At 41.3% G+C, this 21,229-nt stretch overlaps 2 protein-coding genes across 2 annotated transcripts; both read left to right on the forward strand.

The window, feature by feature from the left end:
• Positions 1-190: 190 nt before the first annotated feature.
• Positions 191-13,403, forward strand: LOC135617050 (cyclic nucleotide-gated ion channel 17-like). Its single transcript, XM_065116941.1, has 7 exons — positions 191-596; positions 1,035-1,542; positions 2,257-2,460; positions 2,601-2,911; positions 3,614-3,725; positions 10,937-11,173; positions 12,371-13,403. The coding sequence occupies exons 1-7, from the start codon at positions 538-540 to the stop codon at positions 13,082-13,084; spliced, it is 2,145 nt and encodes a 714-aa protein (XP_064973013.1). The 5' UTR covers positions 191-537; the 3' UTR covers positions 13,085-13,403.
• A 2,143-nt stretch (positions 13,404-15,546) lies between these two features.
• On the forward strand, positions 15,547-20,148 carry LOC135617062 (protein SMAX1-like). Its single transcript, XM_065116965.1, has 3 exons — positions 15,547-17,515; positions 17,600-17,873; positions 17,956-20,148. Exons 1-3 carry the CDS (start codon positions 16,305-16,307, stop codon positions 19,519-19,521), a joined length of 3,051 nt encoding a protein of 1,016 aa, XP_064973037.1. The 5' UTR covers positions 15,547-16,304; the 3' UTR covers positions 19,522-20,148.
• The last annotated feature ends 1,081 nt before the right edge of the window (positions 20,149-21,229 follow it).

Genomic DNA, 21,229 nt, shown 5'->3' on the forward strand with positions numbered 1-21,229 from the left:
ACGTCCCGAATCACAGGGCGATTGAAAACCGAGTATTTGACTTGACAGTAGGAAAGGCGACATAAAAGAAGGGAGAAGGTTTCGAGCTCGAGTCGTTTCCGTACATTTCCTTGTCTCTGCTGAGCTAAGTTTACAGTTCACGATAAAAAAAAAACAAATTTATTGCAATTAAAAATCCAAAAAAGCTTTTTCTCGGATTAATTAATCTTGCGTCGTTCTAAGTCTCCCCTCGGTCTTCCCCATCGGCCGTAGTCACCGTTGACGGGATCCCTCTCTCTCTCTCTCCCCGTCGGCGTCTGGATTAGAGTCGGCCTGAAACATTCTTTCTTCTGCTGTTCCTAAGACCCCGCCGAGAAAAAGATCCGGCCTTGGCGGTTTCGGAGGTCCAATTGAAGTGAAAAGCGAGTCTTCTGTGGTCTTGTACGTTTCGGTCGCTTTTGGTCGCGAGCTATGAGGAGGCATGTGATTTCTGAGATCGCCGGTTGATTGCCGATCGGATTTTGTGGTTCTCCAGTGGCCGAGACCGGATTTGGAGCCATGTTTGGGTCGAGGAGGGTTGACGACGAGATGGAAGTTAAGAAGGAGCGGGCCGTAAGGTCAGTTATCGTTTCTTGTTTCTCGTACTTTCGAGAAGATTGAGTGAAAAGATCTTATCTTGATGCGGTCCTCTGTCTAGGAACAGAGGTGTATCTGAACCAAGGATCCAGTTCTTAGCTAATAGATCATGAATGAACAAAATTTTAGTTTTATTCTGTTATAATTATGGATTTGCTTCGAAGTTTTGCTTGATGAAGCCTCGGGCCGAATCATGATACAGAAACCCTTGCCTCTGCTGTTCCTGATATTATGGGTTGTTCTCTATGATTCCCATCCAAAATTTCGTAGAGAGATGAAACTAATTCTTTAAATAATCCTATGAGCATATTCAACCTTTCTTGGTTTCTGGTAACATAGCAGAACATGACCACTTCTGTCATCTTCTTGATCTGTTAGTACTTTTGCCGAGGCTTTTAACTTGCTGTTTGTTTATGCAGGTTCTATCCTAATGACAAGCAAAACCCAGCTAAATCCACGTACCAAGGACTGAAGCCTGATGGTTACATATCCAGTAGAGTTGGTAATTTCAACACCGGGAAGTCCATAGTATTTGCCGAGGACCACGAGCCTTGGAGGAAGCGCATACTTGATCCAGGAAGTGACATTGCATTGAAATGGAATCGGATTTTCCTCATCTCAAGCTTGGTCACTCTGTTCATAGATCCATTGTATTTCTATTTGCCTAAAGTTGAACTCGAGACAAGCAACAATAGTACATGTATGAAGATGGATGAGAACGTAAGTGTAGCTGTGACCATTTTCCGGACGCTTGCTGATCTATTTTACATACTACACATAGTGATAAAGTTTCGGACTGCATATGTGGCCCCAAGCTCAAGAGTGTTTGGACGAGGGGAGCTTGTTATGGACCCTAAAAGAATTGCTATGAGATATCTGAAATCAGACTTCATTATAGATCTAGCAGCTGCTCTTCCTCTGCCGCAGGTTTGTGCTCATGCTTCTTTCAAAGTCAATCTCATCAAGTGAGTGATGATTTATGATCTTTTTAGAGATTTTGCTGAAACCAACACTAATTTTCTTAACAGCTAAGATTTTTTTTAATTCAAAGAAAGGTAAATATTTCGACATTAGTTGGTTGCTTTATGTTGCTGGTAGATCAAATTAGGCATCCGGTGATATGTAAATTGAGATACAAACACATAATTCTCATCAGCAGGGGATAAGGCAAAGGTTAAATCCTAGAGATGACATTATTATAGTTGTTTTTTTAAATCCTATAGTCAATTCTTATGAACCGGGAAGGATGTTTTGTTCTTGTTTGAAGAATTAAACATGTTTAGTATTTGTTGCAATGAACCTACATGTTATCATTGCTGCAATGAACCTATCTGAGGATGGCAGAGCAAATAATGGTATCAGTCAGTGATCTGGGGTTTATAGTATTGTTAGTTGCGATGATGTAGTGCTTCTGAGGTGATGGTCTGGTGATGAAGGTCATCGGTGGTGGAAAGGTGTTGAAGCTGGATATGTTTTTGGTTTCTGCCAACCTTATAGATTTGACAGTTCGATGGTTTCAGAAAGTGAATAGTTCCTTTGCTATACTTATGTAAAGGTTGTTAAATTATTCATGTTTTTTTCTTACATCAAATTTTCTGTTATTTGAGATCACAACTTTTCTGACATCTTATTATCTTTCAGATTCTTATTTGGTCGGTTATTAGGAACTCAGGAGCTGATCATAACAATAATGCCCTTGCTTTGATTGTTCTTGTACAATACATACCAAGGCTTTATCTCATATTTCCTTTAAGTTGTCAAATAGTCAAAGCTGATGGTGTTGTCACGAAAACTGCTTGGGCTGGTGCTGCATATAATCTACTCCTTTACATGATTGCTAGTCATGTAAGTCCATATTTTCTTTTGTCAGTCAGTCACTTGTGCTATCCTTGAGAATCATCACACAATGTTCTATGAACACATGTTATAAGCATGTCCTTTTGTTTCCTTTAGGCTTATTACTGAATTGCTTTTCAATGTTGCAGGTTTTAGGAGCTTCATGGTACTTACTGTCAGTTGAACGTCAGACAACATGTTGGAAATCAGAATGCATGAAGGAAAATGGCACTGATGGGCCATCTTGTGTTCCTAGTTTTTTGGATTGTAGCTCCTTCAATGAATCAGTTCATCACAATTGGGCTAACCTTACAAATGTGTTCCACAATTGTGATCCTAGCAATGATAATATCACTTTCAAGTATGGTATTTTTGAAAGTGCATTAACAAATGGAGCTCTCTCTACAGCTTTCATCAAAAAGTACTTCTATTGTCTTTGGTGGGGTTTGCAAAACCTGAGGTATAAACTTTGATACACTCCAAATTTATGAACTCGAATACATTCCTAAAAAGACTTTAATAGAAATTATAAGTAAAGATTTAAGTACTCTGAATTTAACTAAATATATGACTTTTTATACATCTCAATGGCGGCAAAAAATCCATGTAACCGATCCCAAATAGTTAAAACTTACGGCTTTGTTATTGTTGTTGTTATAGGAAACATGATCTGCATTATCTATCTCAATTACCATCATTGGACTGTATGTTTGACTTTGATTTAGAACTCTTTGTCTTGGGAAACACTATAAAGTCAAGCTGAAACTCCATCCTGACATGCTTGTATCAATCTGAATCGACCATTTGTGTATCTGGGTTGCATCCAGAGCACAGGCATCCACATACTGGTGCAATAATTAGTCTTGCTACTAACCTTGACCACAATCGATCCCTATGTATTGAACCATTGCCAGCCTTACAAAAACCCCATCAGTTTTAGATGTCATTTAGCAGGGACATCTCGTGCAGGGTTGTTTGATGTGTTAGTGGTATGGTATCTTCACTAATTAGTACTCATAGTTAATGTACTGTCTCATAATGCAAATATTAGTTTTATTATAAATCTCCACATTCTTAAATGCACATGTCTTGACAAAAAAGTAGATGGTTTAATGTTTCAGTTAATAGTTGTTCTCATGAGGCATTACCTTTGTTTTATCAGTTCCTATGGTCAGACTTTGACAACAAGCACTTTCATTGGGGAGACATTGTTTGCTATACTCATCGCTATTCTTGGACTAGTTCTATTTGCACACTTGATCGGAAATATGCAGGTACTGCATGAGGCTCTTTCTTATATTTTAATGCGTTATATAACGATCTAGTGCAATACCAAGTGATTTGGTCTGTCTTTTGACTTGGCATGAGAAAGACTCGGCTTGTACAAAAATAACTATTGTTATGAAAATGATTAGTTGATTCGTTATAGTTCTAGCATGACATCAAATGCTTTTTTTCCTAAAAAAAAGAAGCTTTTCTTCTCTTTATTTTCAAATTTGGCCTATTTAATTGGTCTTTTGGCATCCACATATTGCGTCATTATATACTTTACAGAGAAAATTTTAATTCGGTTTTTACTAGAGTGAAGGGTTTCTATATTTTATCTTATCTTTCTACATCCTGCATGCTTGCCATATCAACTCAAGTTTTATATTCTGATGACATGCTTCACTGCTGTCTGTCTCCTAAAAACATGAGACCTTTAGGGTCGGCTGCTGTTAAATTTATATTCACCTCGGTGGTAATTAAGATGTAGACATAGCTTCGTGATATCATGTGTGAAAACAACCAGGGAAATATCATTTTTTATGTATATTTCCCTCTCGCTGCACTGATACCATGTTTGTCTCAGCTTGATACCGGGGAGGGTAGAATTACAGAATGGATTTTGAAAGAACACCGATAGAACAGTTGTTCAGATAGAAAATGTCACAGAAGGTAATGAACGAACTCGTGAAGAAACTTCGGTAAAACGTAAAATAGTTCACCACCAAGTTTAAAAATCAAAAGGGATACAGAAGATCACCACCCTAATGATAATAAGCAAGGATACAGAACTGAAAGCAAAAGACTCACCACTCAAGGACACTTTCAAGAGATACAGAGTTCACAAGAGCACTCCAAAAGAGCTTCTGCCAATATCCTTAGTTTTTCTAAAAGTCCTTTCTAAGTCCTAAACACCAAAATAAATACTAGTGCATGAAACAACCCTTCATGCATAGGAAATTTCGAAATTAAGTGTTTACAGCTACTAACCAACTATTTTAATGCACTCATTGGTAATGAAGAAATGTTCACAGCTGTCAACCAACTCCTTTAATGCATTCCTTTGTCTTGAAGAAAAGCACCTTGAAACAGCTTTAACTTTGTGCAGAGAATATGGTGATGAGCTGTCATATTAGAGTGTGCTGAGATAAAGATTATGAGGCATCATTATTGGCTGAAAAAGATACTAGATCATAATCAAGGCTCATATAATCAGATTGTAGTAAATTAGACACTCCCGTGTCAATCTCCCCCGGTTGAATGAAACTTGTCCTCAAGTCTTCGTTTGATTCATCAACATGATTATAAAAAGGACTCAAATCAGCCACATTAAATGTTGGGGATACTTCGTAATCTTCAGGTAGCTCTATCTCATAAGCATTTCGACCAATTCTCTTAAGCACCTTGAATGAACCATCAGCCTTTGGTTTCAATTTTTCAAATTTTCCCGGCGGAAACCTCTCCTTCCTTAGATGAATCCAGACCAAATCACCTGCATTAAACTCCACAAGTTTTCTGTGTTTGTTAGCAGCTTGCATGTACCTCTCATTTTGTTTCTCAATGGTTGCTTTCACACCCTCATGTAGTTTCTTTATCTGCTTAGCTCTTTCATCAGCATCTCCACTAAATTGCTTTGTTGTAGAATGAGGGATTAAGTCCAAAGGACCAGCAGGATTAGCACCATAAACTACCTCAAAAGGACTCTTACCAATACTGATGCATAGAACGATTGTAGGCAAACTCAATTTGTGGAAGAATGACATCCCATTGCTTAATATTCTTGCCAACATAGCTTCTAAGCAAATTTCCCAAGCTTCGGTTTGTTACCTCAGTTTGCCCATCGGTTTGTGGATGATGCGAGCTGCTGAAATTCAAAGAAGTATCCAGCTTCCTCCAAAGAGTTCTCCAAAAATGACTAACAAATTTTGAATCTCGATCAGACACCATAGTTCTTGGAATACCATGCAATTTAACAATCTCCTTAAAATATAAATCAGCAATATGAGATGCATCATTTGATTTATTGCATGGAACAAAATGAGACATTTTTGAAAATCTGTCAACAACAACCATGATAGAATCCATGTTCTTTTGAGTTCTTAGCAGTCCTAAGACGAAATCAAGACTCACATCCTCCCATGTAGCATTTGGCACTTGCAATGGAGTGTACAAACCATAATTTTGACTTCTTGTTTTTGCCAAATGACACAATCGGCATTGCTTCACATGTCTATCCACATCTCTGAACATTTTAGGCCAGTAGAAATTTGATTGAACAAGAGCTAGAGTCTTGTCCCTGCCGAAATGTCCTCCCAAAACACCACCATGAGCTTCAGCTAGAATTACTTGTCTCAAAGAACAAGATGGAACACATAAAGCATTAGCTCGAAAAAGAAAACCATCAAAGATCGAAAATTGTTGACAGGAACCTGATTTGTAATTCTGCCATATCGAGCCAAAATCCACATCATTCTCATATAGATCTTTGAATGTGTCAAATCCAACCACTTTGACTTCCATTGCTGATAATAAAGAATGCTTTCTACTCAATGCGTCAGCAACTACATTTTGAACACCAGATTTGTGCTTGATTGTAAAGTTGTAAGATTGTAAGAACTCCACCCAAGCTGCATGCCTCTTGTTTAGCTTGTGCTGATGATTAATGAACTTTAATACCTCGTGATCAGAATATAGAACAAATGGCTTGGCGAGAAGATATTGACTCCAATGAGACAAAGCTCGATAAATCGCATAAAACTCCTTTTCATAAGTAGAGTATTTCTTTCTCGTATTATTCAACTTTTCACTAAAAAATGCAATGGGCTTTCCGTCTTGACTCAAAACAGCACCAATTCCCACATTAGATGCATCACATTCAACTTCAAACACATTGTCAAAATTTGGTAGAACTAAGATAGGAGCTTCAGTAACCTTTCTTTTCAAAAGCTCAAAAGCATCATTAGCCTCGTTAGTCCATTTGAATTTATCACATTTCAGACATTCGGTGATTGGAGCGACAATAGAGCTAAAACTCTTGATGAATCTTCTATAAAAAGATGTTAAGCCATGGAAACTCCTCACATCATGTAATGAAGCAGGTGTTGGCCAATTGAGAATAGCTTCAACCTTGCTTTGATCCATCATGATTCCATCTTTTGAAACAACATACCCCAAAAACACCACACTAGAAGTAAAGAAATCACATTTCTTTAGATTAGCATAAAGTTTTTGCTGCCTCAAAATTAGAAAGATCTCTTTCAGATGACTCATATGCTCCTCTTCACTCTTGCTGTACACCAATATATCGTCAAAATAAACTACAACAAATATTCCAATGCATGGCTTAAGTATGTGATTCATAAATCTCATGAATGTGCTAGGAGCATTAGATAGTCCAAATGGCATAACCAACCATTCATATAAGCCTTATCTAGTTTTAAACGCTGTTTTCCACTCATCTCCGGGCCTCATTCTTATTTGGTGATAGCCACTCCTCAAATCAATTTTAGAGAAAATATAAGCACCACACAATTGATCAAGTAAATCATCTAACCTTGGAATAGGAAAGCGATAGTCCACTGTGATTTTGTTGATGGTGCGACTGTCCACGCACATTCTCCAAGAACCATCCTTCTTAGGCACTAACAAAGCAGGAACCGCACAAGGACTCATGCTCTCCCGGATTAACCCTTTTTTAACCAATTCATCAACTTGCCTTTGAAGTTCTTCATGCTCCTTGGGACTCATTCTATATGCTGCCTTATTAGGTAGAACAGCCCCAGGAATAAGATCAATGTGATGCTGGATATCTCTCAAGGGTGGAAGGCCATGTGGAATCTCATCCGGTATAACATTTTGAAATTCTTCTAGGATTGTTTGCATGATTTTCGGTGTCTCCTTATGTTGTTCGTTCTCCTCTACTACCATTAGGGCCAAAACATGACCGCCCTTGTCCAATTCATATCTGCATTCTCTATAAGAAATAAAAGCACTAACTTCCTTCTTTGGCGCACTGATTTCGGAAGGTTGTAACGGAGCTAAGATAATCTTCTTTTCATTCACTTTAAAAGAATAAGTATGTTTATAACCATCATACAACACTCTTCTATCATAATGCCAAGGTCTTCCCAATAGTAAATGACAAGCATCCATAGGGGCAACATCACATCACACTTTATCTTTATAATACTTGCCAATAGAAAATGAAACTAAACATCTTTTAGTTACCTTGATGTCATTTCCTTATTGCAACCAACATAATTGGTATGGATGTGGATGAGAGATCGTATCCAACTTCAGCTTTTGCACCATCTCCAAAGAAACCACGTTCTCAAAACTGCCACTGTCGATGATCACCAAGCACACCTTGCCAAGAGAAGTGCATTTAGTGTGAAACACATTTTTTCTCACCCAACTTTCATCGTCGGTCACATATGACACTTGTAAACTACGTTGCAATACAATAGACAAACCATGATCAGCATAAGTAATCTCTTCCTCATCATCATCGTATTTTGGTTCGTCGTCAGCTTCATCTTCGCCTCCATCACTATGATCTTCAACCAAAGTTACAATCCTCCTATTTGGACAATCCGAAGCAATATGCCCAAAACCATGACATTTGAAGCATTTTCGGCCACTTGGGGTAGAAGAATTAGGTATTTTTTTGTTGCCAGCAGACTCTTCACCCTTTTCTTGCACCTTCGATATCACCTTGCTTTGGACAGTAGGCTTGGAACTTCCTCCTTTTGTGTAGCCTTCTTTTGAGCCATACCGAAAACTCTTTTCAAACTTCTGTTGCTTTTCAACTTTTAATGCCAGCTTGCTCACATCATTTAAAGACCAATATGGCTGTAGCTGAACAACTTTAGAAATCTCATACTTCAGACCTCCTAAGTATCTTGCAATTGTTTGCTCTTCCGGTTCCACAAGCTCTCCCTTTAACATCAAATTATCAAATTCTGCAGTGTACTCCTCTACACTAAGATCTTTTTGCTTGAAATCATGTATTTTGAGAAAGATCTCTTGTCTATAATTATCAGGTAAATATTTTCTCTTTAGCTCCCTTTTCATTTTCTCCCATGTAACGATCTTACTCTTCCCCTCATGTTCTCTTTGTTTCTTCAGATTTTCCCACCAAAAAGATGCATTCCGCCTGAGTTTGAGTGCCACAAGTTTGACCTTTCTTTGTTCTGGTGGTTTATGAAAATCGAAAATTCTTTCTACTGTATTAAGCCAATCGATAAAGTCATCAACATTTATTTTACCTTCAAATTCGGGAATATCAAATCTGGGATTATATTTATTCTGCCACTCGTCTTTGACTTCATTTCTTCTCCGACAGCTTCTTGACTCCCTTGGAAGATGAGGTGTTTCATCATCAGAAGTAAACTCTCGAGCATCATTTTCATGCTGGTTGTGTCTACTTTGAAGTTCGACGATTATTTCATTTTTTTCTTGTAGGCTACGCAGCAATTTTTGTAGCTGCAGCCTCAACGACTCAGCGTCATCTCCATGGTCGCTACCTTCACTAACTACACCTTTTCCATTCCGCCTTGCCATGATCTCTAGCCTTTAGCTCTGATACCAAACTGATACCGGGGAGGGTAGAATTGCAGAATGGATTTTGAAAGAACACCGATAGAACAGTTGTTCAGATAGAAAATGTCATAGAAGGTAATGAACGAACTCGTGAAGAAACTTCGGTAAAACGTAAAATAGTTCATCACCAAGTTTAAAAATCAAAAGGGATACAGAAGATCACCACCCTAATGATAATAAGCAAGGATACAGAACTGAAAGCAAAAGACTCACCACTCAAGGACACTTCCAAGAGATACAGAGTTCACAAGAGCACTCCAAAAGAGCTTCTGCCAATATCCTTAGTTTTTCTAAAAGTCATTTCTAAGTCCTAAACACCAAAATAAATACTAGTGCATGAAACAACCATTCATGCATAGGAAATTTCGAAATTAAGTGTTTACAGCTACTAACCAACTATTTTAATGCACTCATTGGTAATGAAGAAATGTTCACAGCTGCCAACCAACTCCTTTAATGCATTCCTTTGTCTTGAAGAAAAGCACCTTGAAACAACTTTAACTTTATGCAGAGAATATGGTGATGAGCTGTCATATTAGAGTGTGCTGAGATAAAGATTATGAGGCATCATTATTGGCTGAAAAAGATACTAGATCATAATCAAGGCTCATATAATCAGATTGTAGTAAATTAGACACTCCCGTGTCACAGCTACCAAGATTTGTCTATAAAGTATGATAGATGTTTTGATGTGGATGCATCTGGTTTGTACATGAACTTCATGTCAGTAAATACTAAGTGGAGATTTTGGATGTTTCTGTCATTGTTATTAATTGCAAAAAGATAAAAACATGGATACTGACTGTGTAAAGACACAAATTTTGAAGTTAATAAAGGTCATATTTGAGTGCTTGTGTTAAGTGTCAATACAATACGAAGAAAGTTTATAGGTTCTGAACTTATAGCTGCCTATAAGCATATCCTTTTCGATCATGACAGCTAAGAGCCAGTCAAATTCTTAAACCAAATTAATGCTCCAGACATAAGAATCATTGATAAAGCTAAGAGTCAATCAAATAGTTAGCCTACACTCTGATTTTTCATGTTACTAAATGTTTGACTGTATTATGGTTTTCTACTTTTATCTTTAGAATGAATGTTTTGATGATTGTAAGTCGAAGCTGGCTGTTGGTACGTTGTAGCTGGTGGAGTAAAGAACAATGCTTCCCGGAGCAGAGAATCCTGGTTTAGAAGACTCGACTTTGGGAAGATAAGAGTTAATATAATTGTTCAAAACTATTTAGACTTTCTCATTTAACTCATTATTGATGACCTTTCTGGTTTAGGGTGTTAATAGAGTCAGAAAAAGAGATAGGAATATCTTGTCACGTAAAATAGAAAACAAGGATGATTACCAGATCAGATCTTCTGTTCTAAAAATTTCATCCAGATTCAACATAAGTATAATCTAAGCGCCATCAGTGAGCCATTTCATCCATGTAATTCTGAATTTATTTATGAACTGGCTAAATGATGCTCATCTTTTCTACTATTTCAGTTAGTAACTTACTTCATGAAGAGATTTGCCTTCTGGTACAATTTTTCTATGTAGTTCCTGGAAAATTGCATAGACATATCTGCAATCCATAACTGATTGTACCTTTTTTCTGTACCTTAGACATATCTGCAATCCATAACTGTAAGACTTGAAGAGTGGAGACTGAAGCGGAGAGATACAGAAGAGTGGATGAGGCATCGCCAACTTCCTCATGATCTGCGGGATAGGGTTAGACGATTTGTTCAATATAAATGGCTTGCTACACGTGGAGTGGATGAAGAATCTATATTGCAGGCTTTACCTGCAGATCTTCGTCGAGATATCCAACGTCATCTATGTTTGGATCTTGTTCGACGGGTATAAATCTGCTTCATTTTTTTCCTCTATTTTCCAACATTTATAAACTGACATTTTGGATTATTGTGATTGTTACTCTAAACGAACCTCAAGTTAGCAATTTACCTTCTTTCTATGACAATAGCTGAAGTACACAAAATTCTTGTGGTTTCATGGTGAAACTCTTGTTTGTAATATCTTTCTTCATCCCTGTGGAAAGTAAGAAATGTAATCAGGTAACAGATAGTGAGCTGTCTCTTAAGCAAGAATAATTGGAGGAGATGGTAGGGGATAGATGCGACAGGATGTATTAAATTATCAATCATCATCTTCATCAGACTCTTCCTAGAAGAGGTTGAGCTTTAGAGTAATAAAAGAAAGGTGAAATTCAAAAAATTCCTATAGGAGATTCAATAAACTTTGTGCCAAGTTCCTCATCAAGGCAAATTGGGTCAAGAGAATTGCCTGCTTGGAATATGGGGAGCAATCTCTGTATTTGCCTATGCCTAGGAATAATTAAGTAGAGGAATGATATTCTTTTGACCATGGAGCATGGTGTAAACAGAAATTAGCTAACCAAACACAACCACCAAAAAAAGCCAGTGTATTACACTTCAATTAAGTTAACCTAGATCCATTTTGTACATCCCTATTTTTTTATACATTCAAAAGAAAGAACCACCCATTTGTTTTACACTTCCCTCAAAACATTGTTCATTTTTGTATGACCTTTGATTTTGTGTAATTTCAAGTGTTTAATCAGACTGCAACCCTGACAGAGATAAGTGAATGCTATTGTTCAATTTTCAAAAAAGAAAAAAACTGCAAACTGATGGCTAAACAAAAATTTAAATGTATAGTGTATAACTAAGAGGTGTGTCATAATGTTCATTTTGAACATATCAATCATACCAAACACCAGGAATATTTTAACTTCTTTTCTACTGATCCCACGATGCAGCCGGTTGAGAACTGGTTTTTGTTGAACCGGTTTCTGGTTTCTATTCTTGTATTGGTTCTTTATTGATGTTTTTGTCCTTGGCAGACTCCTTCAAAACAATTGCATCCATAAAGGACACTTGGAGTTCATTTTATGGCTTTGCAATCTTACTTCTCTCTTGCAAATTATCCACATCTCGAACATTCCCACGATTCTGCAATCTTTAACGAAGTTCTAAGTTTTCGCTAATGCTTTCTTTTCACAATTCCAAATTGCAGGTCCCTTTTTTCTCACAGATGGATGATCAACTTCTAGATGCCATATGTGAGCGTCTCGTATCCTCTTTATGCACAGAAGGCACCTACATTGTTCGAGAAGGCGATCCTGTGACGGAAATGCTTTTCATTATCCGTGGCAGATTGGAGAGCTCTACTACTAATGGAGGTCGAACAGGTTTCTTCAATTCCATAGCACTCAGACCTGGTGATTTCTGCGGTGAGGAACTGCTTGCTTGGGCTCTTCTTCCAAAGGTCACGGTGAACTTGCCTTCCTCCACAAGAACTGTAAGAGCACTTGTCGAAGTCGAGGCCTTTGCTTTACGGGCAGAGGACCTCAAGTTTGTTGCAAATCAATTTCGGCGTCTCCACAGCAGAAAGCTGCAGCATACTTTCCGGTTACATTCTCATCACTGGAGAACATGGGCTGCCTGCTTCATTGAGGCAGCTTGGCGCCGCTACAAGAGGAGAAAGATGGCAAAGGATTTGAGCATGAGAGAGTCATTCAACTCCCAGACAGATGAGCAGACTGCTGAGGAGACAGTGCTGGAAGAAGATGAAGTAAACACATATTCCACAAGTACTTCTCAACCAAAACAAAATCTTGGGGCCACAATTCTAGCTTCTAAGTTTGCTGCAACCACTAGAAAGGGAGCTCAGAAGATCAAGTTACAGAAGCCAGAGGAGCCCGACTTCTCCACAGACCCTTATGATTAGTTATCGCTGAACCTGTTATGATGGCAACTGCTTTCTGCTCACTGCAATTACAATTACAACACAAACTGGTTTGAGTTAGGGTTTCTACCTTGTAAATTACGATGCTAGGGATGTAAATCTTCACAACAAACCAATCTATACACATGGCTAATAGGATGGTCCATCATCACCTTAACTGAATCAAAGAAAGTGTTTAATCGGCTTCGCATATCTTGTATTTTAGCATGGGTTTTTTTGGCTTGGTGTTGTATAATCATGTCTAGGATGCCAAGAACAGTCCATATTTGTTATATGATGACACCTATTCATTTCCTCCTTTTATCTTTGCCCACTTTTGATTTCTATCTATATCTTTGGATAAGAGTTAAGAGCAGCATAAATGAGGGTATAGCTTTGACAAATTGGTGAAACATGGAGCATACTGTTGACTGAGGTCTACAATTCAAATCTGATGATTCCAAATGAATCCATCACTCCAATGTGTGCAAGAATTATGGGTGAGTGACAACTCCCATGAAACATGGCCATCACCTTTGTAAAATGTCTGTGACGTTGTCTGCATTTGTCCAGGATTCTTGTTCATTGCATATGCTTGCTCCTCACCAAAGGAATCAGCCTTTTCTTGTGCAAGGTGGGTTCCTTGTGTTGTCAAGTTTTAAGGAATCCAATGGCACAAAAGCTATGGAGCTAATAGGGATGTGAATGAATGACTTCATAAAGAGAGAAAGCATAGCTTTTTCTGAGTGCATCCCCACTCAGAGATGGTCATGATGCAGAGTTCCTTTTCCACTTTAACCTTTTGTGATGATGGTTCCTTGTTCTCCCAAAAGGAGTTCCATGTTCATCAACTGCCTAACCCTTGTAAAAGGCAGGACCTTTATTTGTCATGATCACAGATATTGGCACAAGGCCATCATAGCCTAGTCAAGTCCTTGCATTTTCCCCTCCATGGAAGATTTGTGAAAGAAGTTTTGATGTGAGGCATGACATGACCTTTTCCTGAGTGGGGGAAGTGATCATTAAAGTATGATGGTTTAGATTTGGTTTGGTAGAGATGGAATACCAACTCTCAAGGAAAGTTCAGACACCCTTCAAAGCAACATGCTCAGCTGCTAACTTTCATAAAAATAAAAAGTGTTCTTTTTCTTCTTCCCAGGACATCATGCAGTATCATCTGAGCTCATGATGGTGTTCATGGACTGAGTCTATTCTTCTTTCCTTCAAAGTTTCCTTTTAATTATTTCATCTTACCTGTTCTTTTTGATGTTTGCCATTGTCTCATTCTATATGTAAAAGTGACAAAAGAAAAGCCAAATTTATGCCCCCACTTTTTTTTTTTTTTTTGCTTTTTTTTGGGAAAAAAACAAAGAGGACATAATGTCTTTACTTGGAGAATTATTTGGACAAAGACCTTATTTATGCAAATAAAGGGAATGTATTGTTTCCATTTCTACAATCCATTTCATTGACCAGCAAGAATAAAAAGCACAACCCCCTACTAATTAAATGGAAAGCAGGTGTTAGTTATCATGTCATAAAGACATAGGTAGGGCACAATTGTTGGGAACTTGACTTGATCATATCCATCTTAGTCTCTCTAATAGATTAGAAAGATTTCCTTTATTGTAGATAAATTAATGCTATTGGGCTTGGTCAAACATCCAATCCAAACAAATTAAATAGCAATAACAAAATGAAAGTTCCAATAGCTTTAGCATTATGTGATGAGATTGTTTCTTTTGTTCCTTTGGCAACTAGATGATCATGTTTGAATTAACTTCTATTAACTGCATCAACCTGACCTTATTTCAGCCTGATTTAATCCATTTCTAGCTCAAGCTTTTTGGAATGGTATGTTTGGAATATTAGGCATTGGAAGCAAATTTATCTATTTTTTTTTTCTTGCAAATGATAAATTCTTGGATTCAAATTTAACATACATCATATTGGGCACAAATTCAACTAAAACACTTAAATGTTTAAGTTACAAGTCAATTCTAATATATATAACTTGATTTCTTCGATCCTTAGTGTAATATATTTTTAATATATATTTCTATGCACGTATAGGTTGTTTGTTTTTCCCTACTTAATCTATACATGTTTTAGGGCGATTTACTCGTCAACAAATATTCATCATCGTTATGCGACTCATCTTCGTCTAGATAAACCCTAGTTCAATCGATACCATGTTTTTAATTTATTCAATCAAACAATAGCTTAATTTTGGCTAGCAAATCTATCTTAGTTCGATCATTTTTTTTTTTATGATTAATTCAAATCAAATTTTATTCACTTGTGTCTAATGTCAGTCTAAGTCAAACTAGTCAACATGATCATCAAATCAAATCTATGCGCATGTTATGTATATACAGGTAAATAATAAATATTGCTCATTTAAAGGGTGTTTCCAGTGAGAAAGAGATCTCAATTCATGTGGTGGTGTGGTAATAATTAAAAGCTAAAAGTGGAGCTTTGACAAAAGCTGCTCACCGACTAATAGAGAACTCAAAGCGAAGTGGTTTACCTCTTTACCATTTACCAACCCTACCGCTGCTCGAGAAGCGCGCAGCCAAAAAGCAATGGCAGGGCAAAGCCAGCGGGCGTGCGAGTCACGTCTCGGCGACGCTCATCATCATCTCTCGTACTACTTTCCCCTTGTAATCGAAGCCTTGGCTGCATCTCTCCATACAAGTACGAGATCGATGCATGGACTTGTTTGCATCTGAAGTCTGAGAGGAAGAGCTCGGTGCAGTTTGGGTAAGTAAAGGACTGATGGAGAAGGGCCGATGGGAAGATGTCAACAAGGCTCTACAGAGTGCTCATGATGGCTGAAAGCAGACTTGGATTGCAAGTTCCCTCTCTCACTGTAGATTTTGTGCTCATACATAGTATAGTGGGGTTATCCTCATCACGAAACACAAGATTAACGTGTAATCTTAGGCAAAAAGGAAGAAGATTCTTGTTGGTCCTCTCTCTCTCTCTCTCTCTCTCTCTCACTGTGAACTACACCTGCGGTTAATCACCTTGGAACGGGTACATCATCTCTCTTATTCAAAGCTGCCTTCTATACTGTGTAGGAGAGACTGTGTCGTACGTCCTTCTTCTATATTGTCGCACTGTATAGTTCGGATTGGTTGGGGCTGCAGAGACCGAGAGGTGTCCTCGTTTGTGGTAGTGTGTGTACATATTGGAGAAGGAGAAAAGGGTGGGGGAATCGATGAGGACGGAGGTGGCGACGATACAGCAGATGCTGACGCCGGAGGCGGCAGCGGTTTTGATGCGGTCTGTCGAGGAAGCGCGCCGCCGACGCCATGGCCAGACGACGCCGCTCCACGTGGCAGCCAACCTCCTCGCAGCTCCCTCGGGGCTCCTCCGCCGAGCCTGCGCCGTCTCCCACCCGCTCCTGTCTTCCTCCTCCCACCCCCTTCATTGCCGGGCCCTCGAACTCTGCTTCTCCGTCGCGCTCGATCGCCTCCCGGCTAGTGCCAGTTCAAGCAGCGCCGACGCCGAGCAGCCGCCACTCTCCAACGCGCTGGTTGCGGCAGTCAAGCGCGCCCAGGCCCACCAGCGCCGTGGGTGCCCCGAGCAGCAGCAGCAGCAGCCCCCGCTGCTCGCCGTCAAGGTCGAGCTCGGCCACCTCGTCGTCTCTGTTCTTGATGATCCCTCCGTCAGCCGCGTCATGCGCGAGGCCGGCTTCTCGAGCCCCGCCGTGAAAGCTGCCATCGAGCACTCGCTCTTCTCCGATTCTGACGCTGCCGCCGCTTCGCCGAGCCTTCCGGGCACGAGGAACGTATACATCAGTCCTCGGTTGCAGCAGAAACAGGGGAGGAGCAGGCCGGACGCAAAGAAGAGGGAGGAGGTCAAGAAGGTGTTGGACATAATGACGAGGGTGAAGAAGAGGAACCCGGTTCTCGTCGGCGACTTCGAGGCAGCGTCGGTGATGGAGGAGGTGCTAACGATGATCGAAAAGGAGGAGCTCGGCATGGACAACCCGGCAACATTACGTTTGGCTCAAGTCGTGTCCTTGGAGAAGGAATTCTCGTCTTCGGAACGAAGCTTGATACCCAGAAAGATCAACGAATTATATGGCACTTTGGAACACGTGATTCGTGCTCGCTCCACCAATGGTGGCATGGCAGGTCTAGTTCTCGATCTGGGGGACTTGAAATGGCTTGTGGAGAGCCCCGGCGGATCCGGTGCAAGCTCGGTTCAGCAGATGGCCCGCGCCGCACTGACGGAGATGGGGCGGCTACTGTCCAAGCTCCGAGAAGGCGACGGAAGCAGAGGCCGAGTTTGGGTGGTCGGGACTGCGACATGCGCGACGTATCTGAGATGCCAAGTCTACCACCCGACGATGGAGGGAGACTGGGACCTCCAGGCCGTGCCCATCCCGCCGAGGTCGCCACCGATGGCCGGCTTGTTCCCAAGGCATGAAACCGAGATTACACTCTGTTCCACCTACTCTGTTGCTCTGCTCATTCTGATCTTGCGACAACTCTTGTATGATTCCAGGTCCGGAGGCAATGACAGCGCAAGCAGCTCGATCATGGCAGCTGGTACCGCTGCCATCGTCCTGACTCGACCATTGGAAAGCAGCAGTTGCTCGCAGCCGGCAGCTTTGTGCCAACTTTGCATGGCGGGCTATCAGCATGAGCTTGCCAAGCTCGTACCAAACGAATCAGAGGGCCGCTCTTCAAAGCCCGGACAGCAGTCAAAGGGAAGTCTACCCCGGTGGTTGCAGATCGCGGTTCCCAGCAGGACACCCGCATCCGATCACCACCTTCAGGTTTGAACTTTGAATCGATTGCGAGTCTCAAATTCATCTCCATGGATTCAAGATACGAGCTAAGGTTACATCGTTTGCACAGATCGAGGAGCAGGAGCTTCTTCAGAAGGAAAAGGCTGAAGAGTTGCTGAGGAAATGGTGTGGCAGATGCACTCGCCTCCACATGAATCTTCGTGCAAATGTTATCACCTCTGGAAGAACTCCGGCCCCAAGTCTTCCGATGCTAAGCTCAAGAAGCTGCACCATTCTTCCACAGCAGCATCTCGAACCAACTCCAACTCGAAATGACGGTGATGGCAGTCTGAAGCCGAACTCACTGGAAGACCATATAAGCCCGGTGAAGACAGACCTTGTTCTGGGGCTCTCGCGGCCTCTCAGTGCCCCATTGCAGAAACCCCATGGCGAGCGCACGGTGGCCTTGTCGAAGAGATCTTGGGATCAATTTAGTGACCAACGAAGCAAAACAATCACAGGTATTCCAGATGCTGATTCCCTGAAGAGGATCTCTAATGGCCTGACCAAGGCCGTCAGCTGGCAGCCGGAGGCCGCCTCTGCCATCGCCGCTGCAGTGGTGCGATTCAAGTCCGGGAATGGTAAGCGGCGCAGCGTTGGGGCCAGGGCTGGTTCATGGCTGCTCTTCACTGGACCCGATAAGGTTGGGAAGAGGAAGATGGCTGCTGCCCTGTCGGAGCTCATGTTCAACGCTGCACCGGTCAGAATCAATCTCGGTAGCCCATCGTCTGCTGATGGTGATGATGGAGAAATGGATGTCAAGACTTTGCTGGACCAAATCGCTGAGGCCATCCAGCAGAATCCCTGCTCCATAATTGTGCTCGAAGACATCGATCATGCCGACGATCTCGTAAGGGGGACTATCAAGCGTGCCATCGAAAGCGGTCGACTCCTGGATTCTCGTGGCCGGGAGGTCAGCCATGGCGGCATCATCTTCATCCTCATTTCAGATCGGTGGCCTGACAATCTCAGGAACTCAGAGGACTGCCATCTCCAATGCAGAGGGTGGCAACTGGAGCTCTCGTTCGGGGAAAAGAGCAGGAAGCGACATCCCGATCCGCCATTGAAGAATGAGCAGCCGCCGAAACAGAGAAAGCAGTCTTGCAGTCAGGGCCTTTCTCTCGATTTGAATTTGGCTGTCAGCGAAGATGATGATGATGGCGAAGAGGGTTCGTGGAATTCCAGTGACCTCACAGTGGAGCACGAGCACAAGTACGGGCAGCTCGCCGTCGACTGCCCAACATCATCGTCGAATGCCTCTGAGCTAATCGATATAGTGGATGAAGCCATCGTGTTCAACCCCGTAGACTTTAGCACATTGAAGAAGACACTCTCCGAGTCGATATCCTCGACATTCACAAGAATCATGGGCACCGGTCGACCATTACGGATCGATGAGGAGGCACTCGATCGAATAGTTGGCGGGGTTTGGCAAAGCGGAGCCACCACGGTGTTCGACGAATGGACCGACAGGGTACTGGTGCCAAGCATCAATCAACTGAGGAGCAATTCAGAGGTCAACAACCGATCTACGGTACGGCTATCATCGGTGAAGGCGAACAACGATACAAACAAGGGAGGCTGCGCCGGGAATTGGCTGCCGAGCTCCGTCAGCATCGCCATACATGGAGCTTGAAAGCTTAGGATATAATCGAAGGATAATTTCCTTTTTCTTTTTCTTGTTCATAGCGATTACATTGATTAGTATCTCTGTTCATGTACTAATTAATGATAATGGAGTACGTTTAATTCCACGTAAATTCTCATGCACCATTGCCAAACTTACCGGATAACTACGGAGTGCAGAGTGTGGAAGACGTCGAGCATCATGTTGTCGACACTCGGGAAAGAGCATGGAAGCAAGAAGCAGCCGTGTCACTGTGTGGGTGCAGCAGCACGTCTTCCGAGAGAAGACAAGCGGGTGGAGCTGCTTCAGAGATGGCAGAGGCCATGGCGAGCACATGACCGATGAACACCGCTTAATCTTTTGACCCATGAGACGATTAAAGCGGAAGCACTCAGGATTAACCTTTGCCCAGCGAGACCAAAAGCTGCGCTGCCACATACAGTCGGTCCCCTTTCTGCACTCCAACAGTCTTTGCCTTTCCCTTTCATTCCTCGCCTTATCCTTACTTTCTCTTATCGAGTAAGAAAAGAAATATCAGAGTGACTGTGAACAGAACCTGTGGTTTTTAGTGGTCCAATTGATCTTTTCTTTTTGTTCTTCCTAAATCCTCATTCTCATTTCATCTTTTGGACTCGCTCTCATCGCTGTTCGATGGTGATCATGTCTGCAATGGACCACCAAAACCAGTGTGCATGGATACCAATTCATGGGGAAAGATACAAGGTCTCGATGGCTCCACAAAGGAACACTGGTCATCCATCTGCAGTAAATAAGAGATCGGCAATGGAATCTAGTTTTAACTCATTCAGCAATCAAACTTTCCTCTTCTTCTCTCTCCCCTCATGAACACCCATGGATTCTGCTTCTGCAAAAGGCTTGTCAAAGCGAGAAGAGGAGAAGAGCAGCTTTTGGACGAACTTTACAAACAAAAGAAGGAAAAGGGAATGTGACAGTGTCAGTTAATTGTTCCCACTTTCGTTCCTGTTTGCAAAGCCACGGCTTCAGCCCTCAACTGTGGGTTGGCAATCGATGGTGGAAGAAAGAGGACGTACTGGCAGTCCATGCGGCCACAAAAGAAGGGCACGCCCATCGAGACTGTGCTGCCGTCCCAGCTTTGTAAGCTTTCGACCTCCAATGGCGTGGTGATGGCTTCTCCTGGCAACTTCCGGCCCTCTCTTTACCTGCGTCCTCGTCGCTTTCTTCAGCTTTTCCTTGCCGTCAGACCTCTCTCTCAGATCATTAAAAGCGTAAAGGCAACATGTTCATCGCTTGGATGTGACCAACCTGACACTGATATATGTTTTCCGGCCCTCTCTGCACATCACCACAACCAGGATTTGGATGTAAAGATTCTCTCACTGTGGATGTTAGATCCAATCACATGAGATAAAATCTAAATTGTGGATCTAAAATCCACTAATATACTGTAGAATCAATGTTTAATTCAGTGATGACTTCTTATCATTTCTATCTATTGGAAATATAGGACTAAATCCAAAGCTACATTCATGATTCTGTCAGCATGTTTAACTGCAGAGAAGTAATATAAACAGGCATTAGATTGTGTGGGTGTTAAATAGAGTGAGTGGAATGGTGAGGCAAGAGAGAGAGAGAATAAGACAGATCATGGGATGCTGGAGAAGAGGTTGAAGGAATTGATTGCCCACAGCCACTTCCACCCAAAACAAGACAAGGTCTGCTTTATGACAAATCCAGT

The sequence above is a fragment of the Musa acuminata genome, chromosome BXJ1-3 (genome assembly GCF_036884655.1).
Source record: "Musa acuminata AAA Group cultivar baxijiao chromosome BXJ1-3, Cavendish_Baxijiao_AAA, whole genome shotgun sequence".
Classification (NCBI taxonomy): domain Eukaryota; kingdom Viridiplantae; phylum Streptophyta; class Magnoliopsida; order Zingiberales; family Musaceae; genus Musa; species Musa acuminata.

What these genes read in the sequence shown, in the direction of transcription:
- LOC135617050 (XM_065116941.1), top strand. Translation starts at nt 538, where the DNA reads ATGTTTGGGTCGAGGAGGGTTGACGACGAGATGGAAGTTAAGAAGGAG. An exon ending in AAGAAGGAGCGGGCCGTAAG is followed by an intron (nt 597 to 1,034) that starts GTCAGTTATCGT and finishes TTGTTTATGCAG; the next exon opens with GTTCTATCCTAATGACAAGC. An exon ending in TTTACATGATTGCTAGTCAT is followed by an intron (nt 2,461 to 2,600) that starts GTAAGTCCATAT and finishes TCAATGTTGCAG; the next exon opens with GTTTTAGGAGCTTCATGGTA.
- LOC135617062 (XM_065116965.1), top strand. Translation starts at nt 16,305, where the DNA reads ATGAGGACGGAGGTGGCGACGATACAGCAGATGCTGACGCCGGAGGCG. An exon ending in ATGGCCGGCTTGTTCCCAAG is followed by an intron (nt 17,516 to 17,599) that starts GCATGAAACCGA and finishes GTATGATTCCAG; the next exon opens with GTCCGGAGGCAATGACAGCG. An exon ending in CATCCGATCACCACCTTCAG is followed by an intron (nt 17,874 to 17,955) that starts GTTTGAACTTTG and finishes TCGTTTGCACAG; the next exon opens with ATCGAGGAGCAGGAGCTTCT.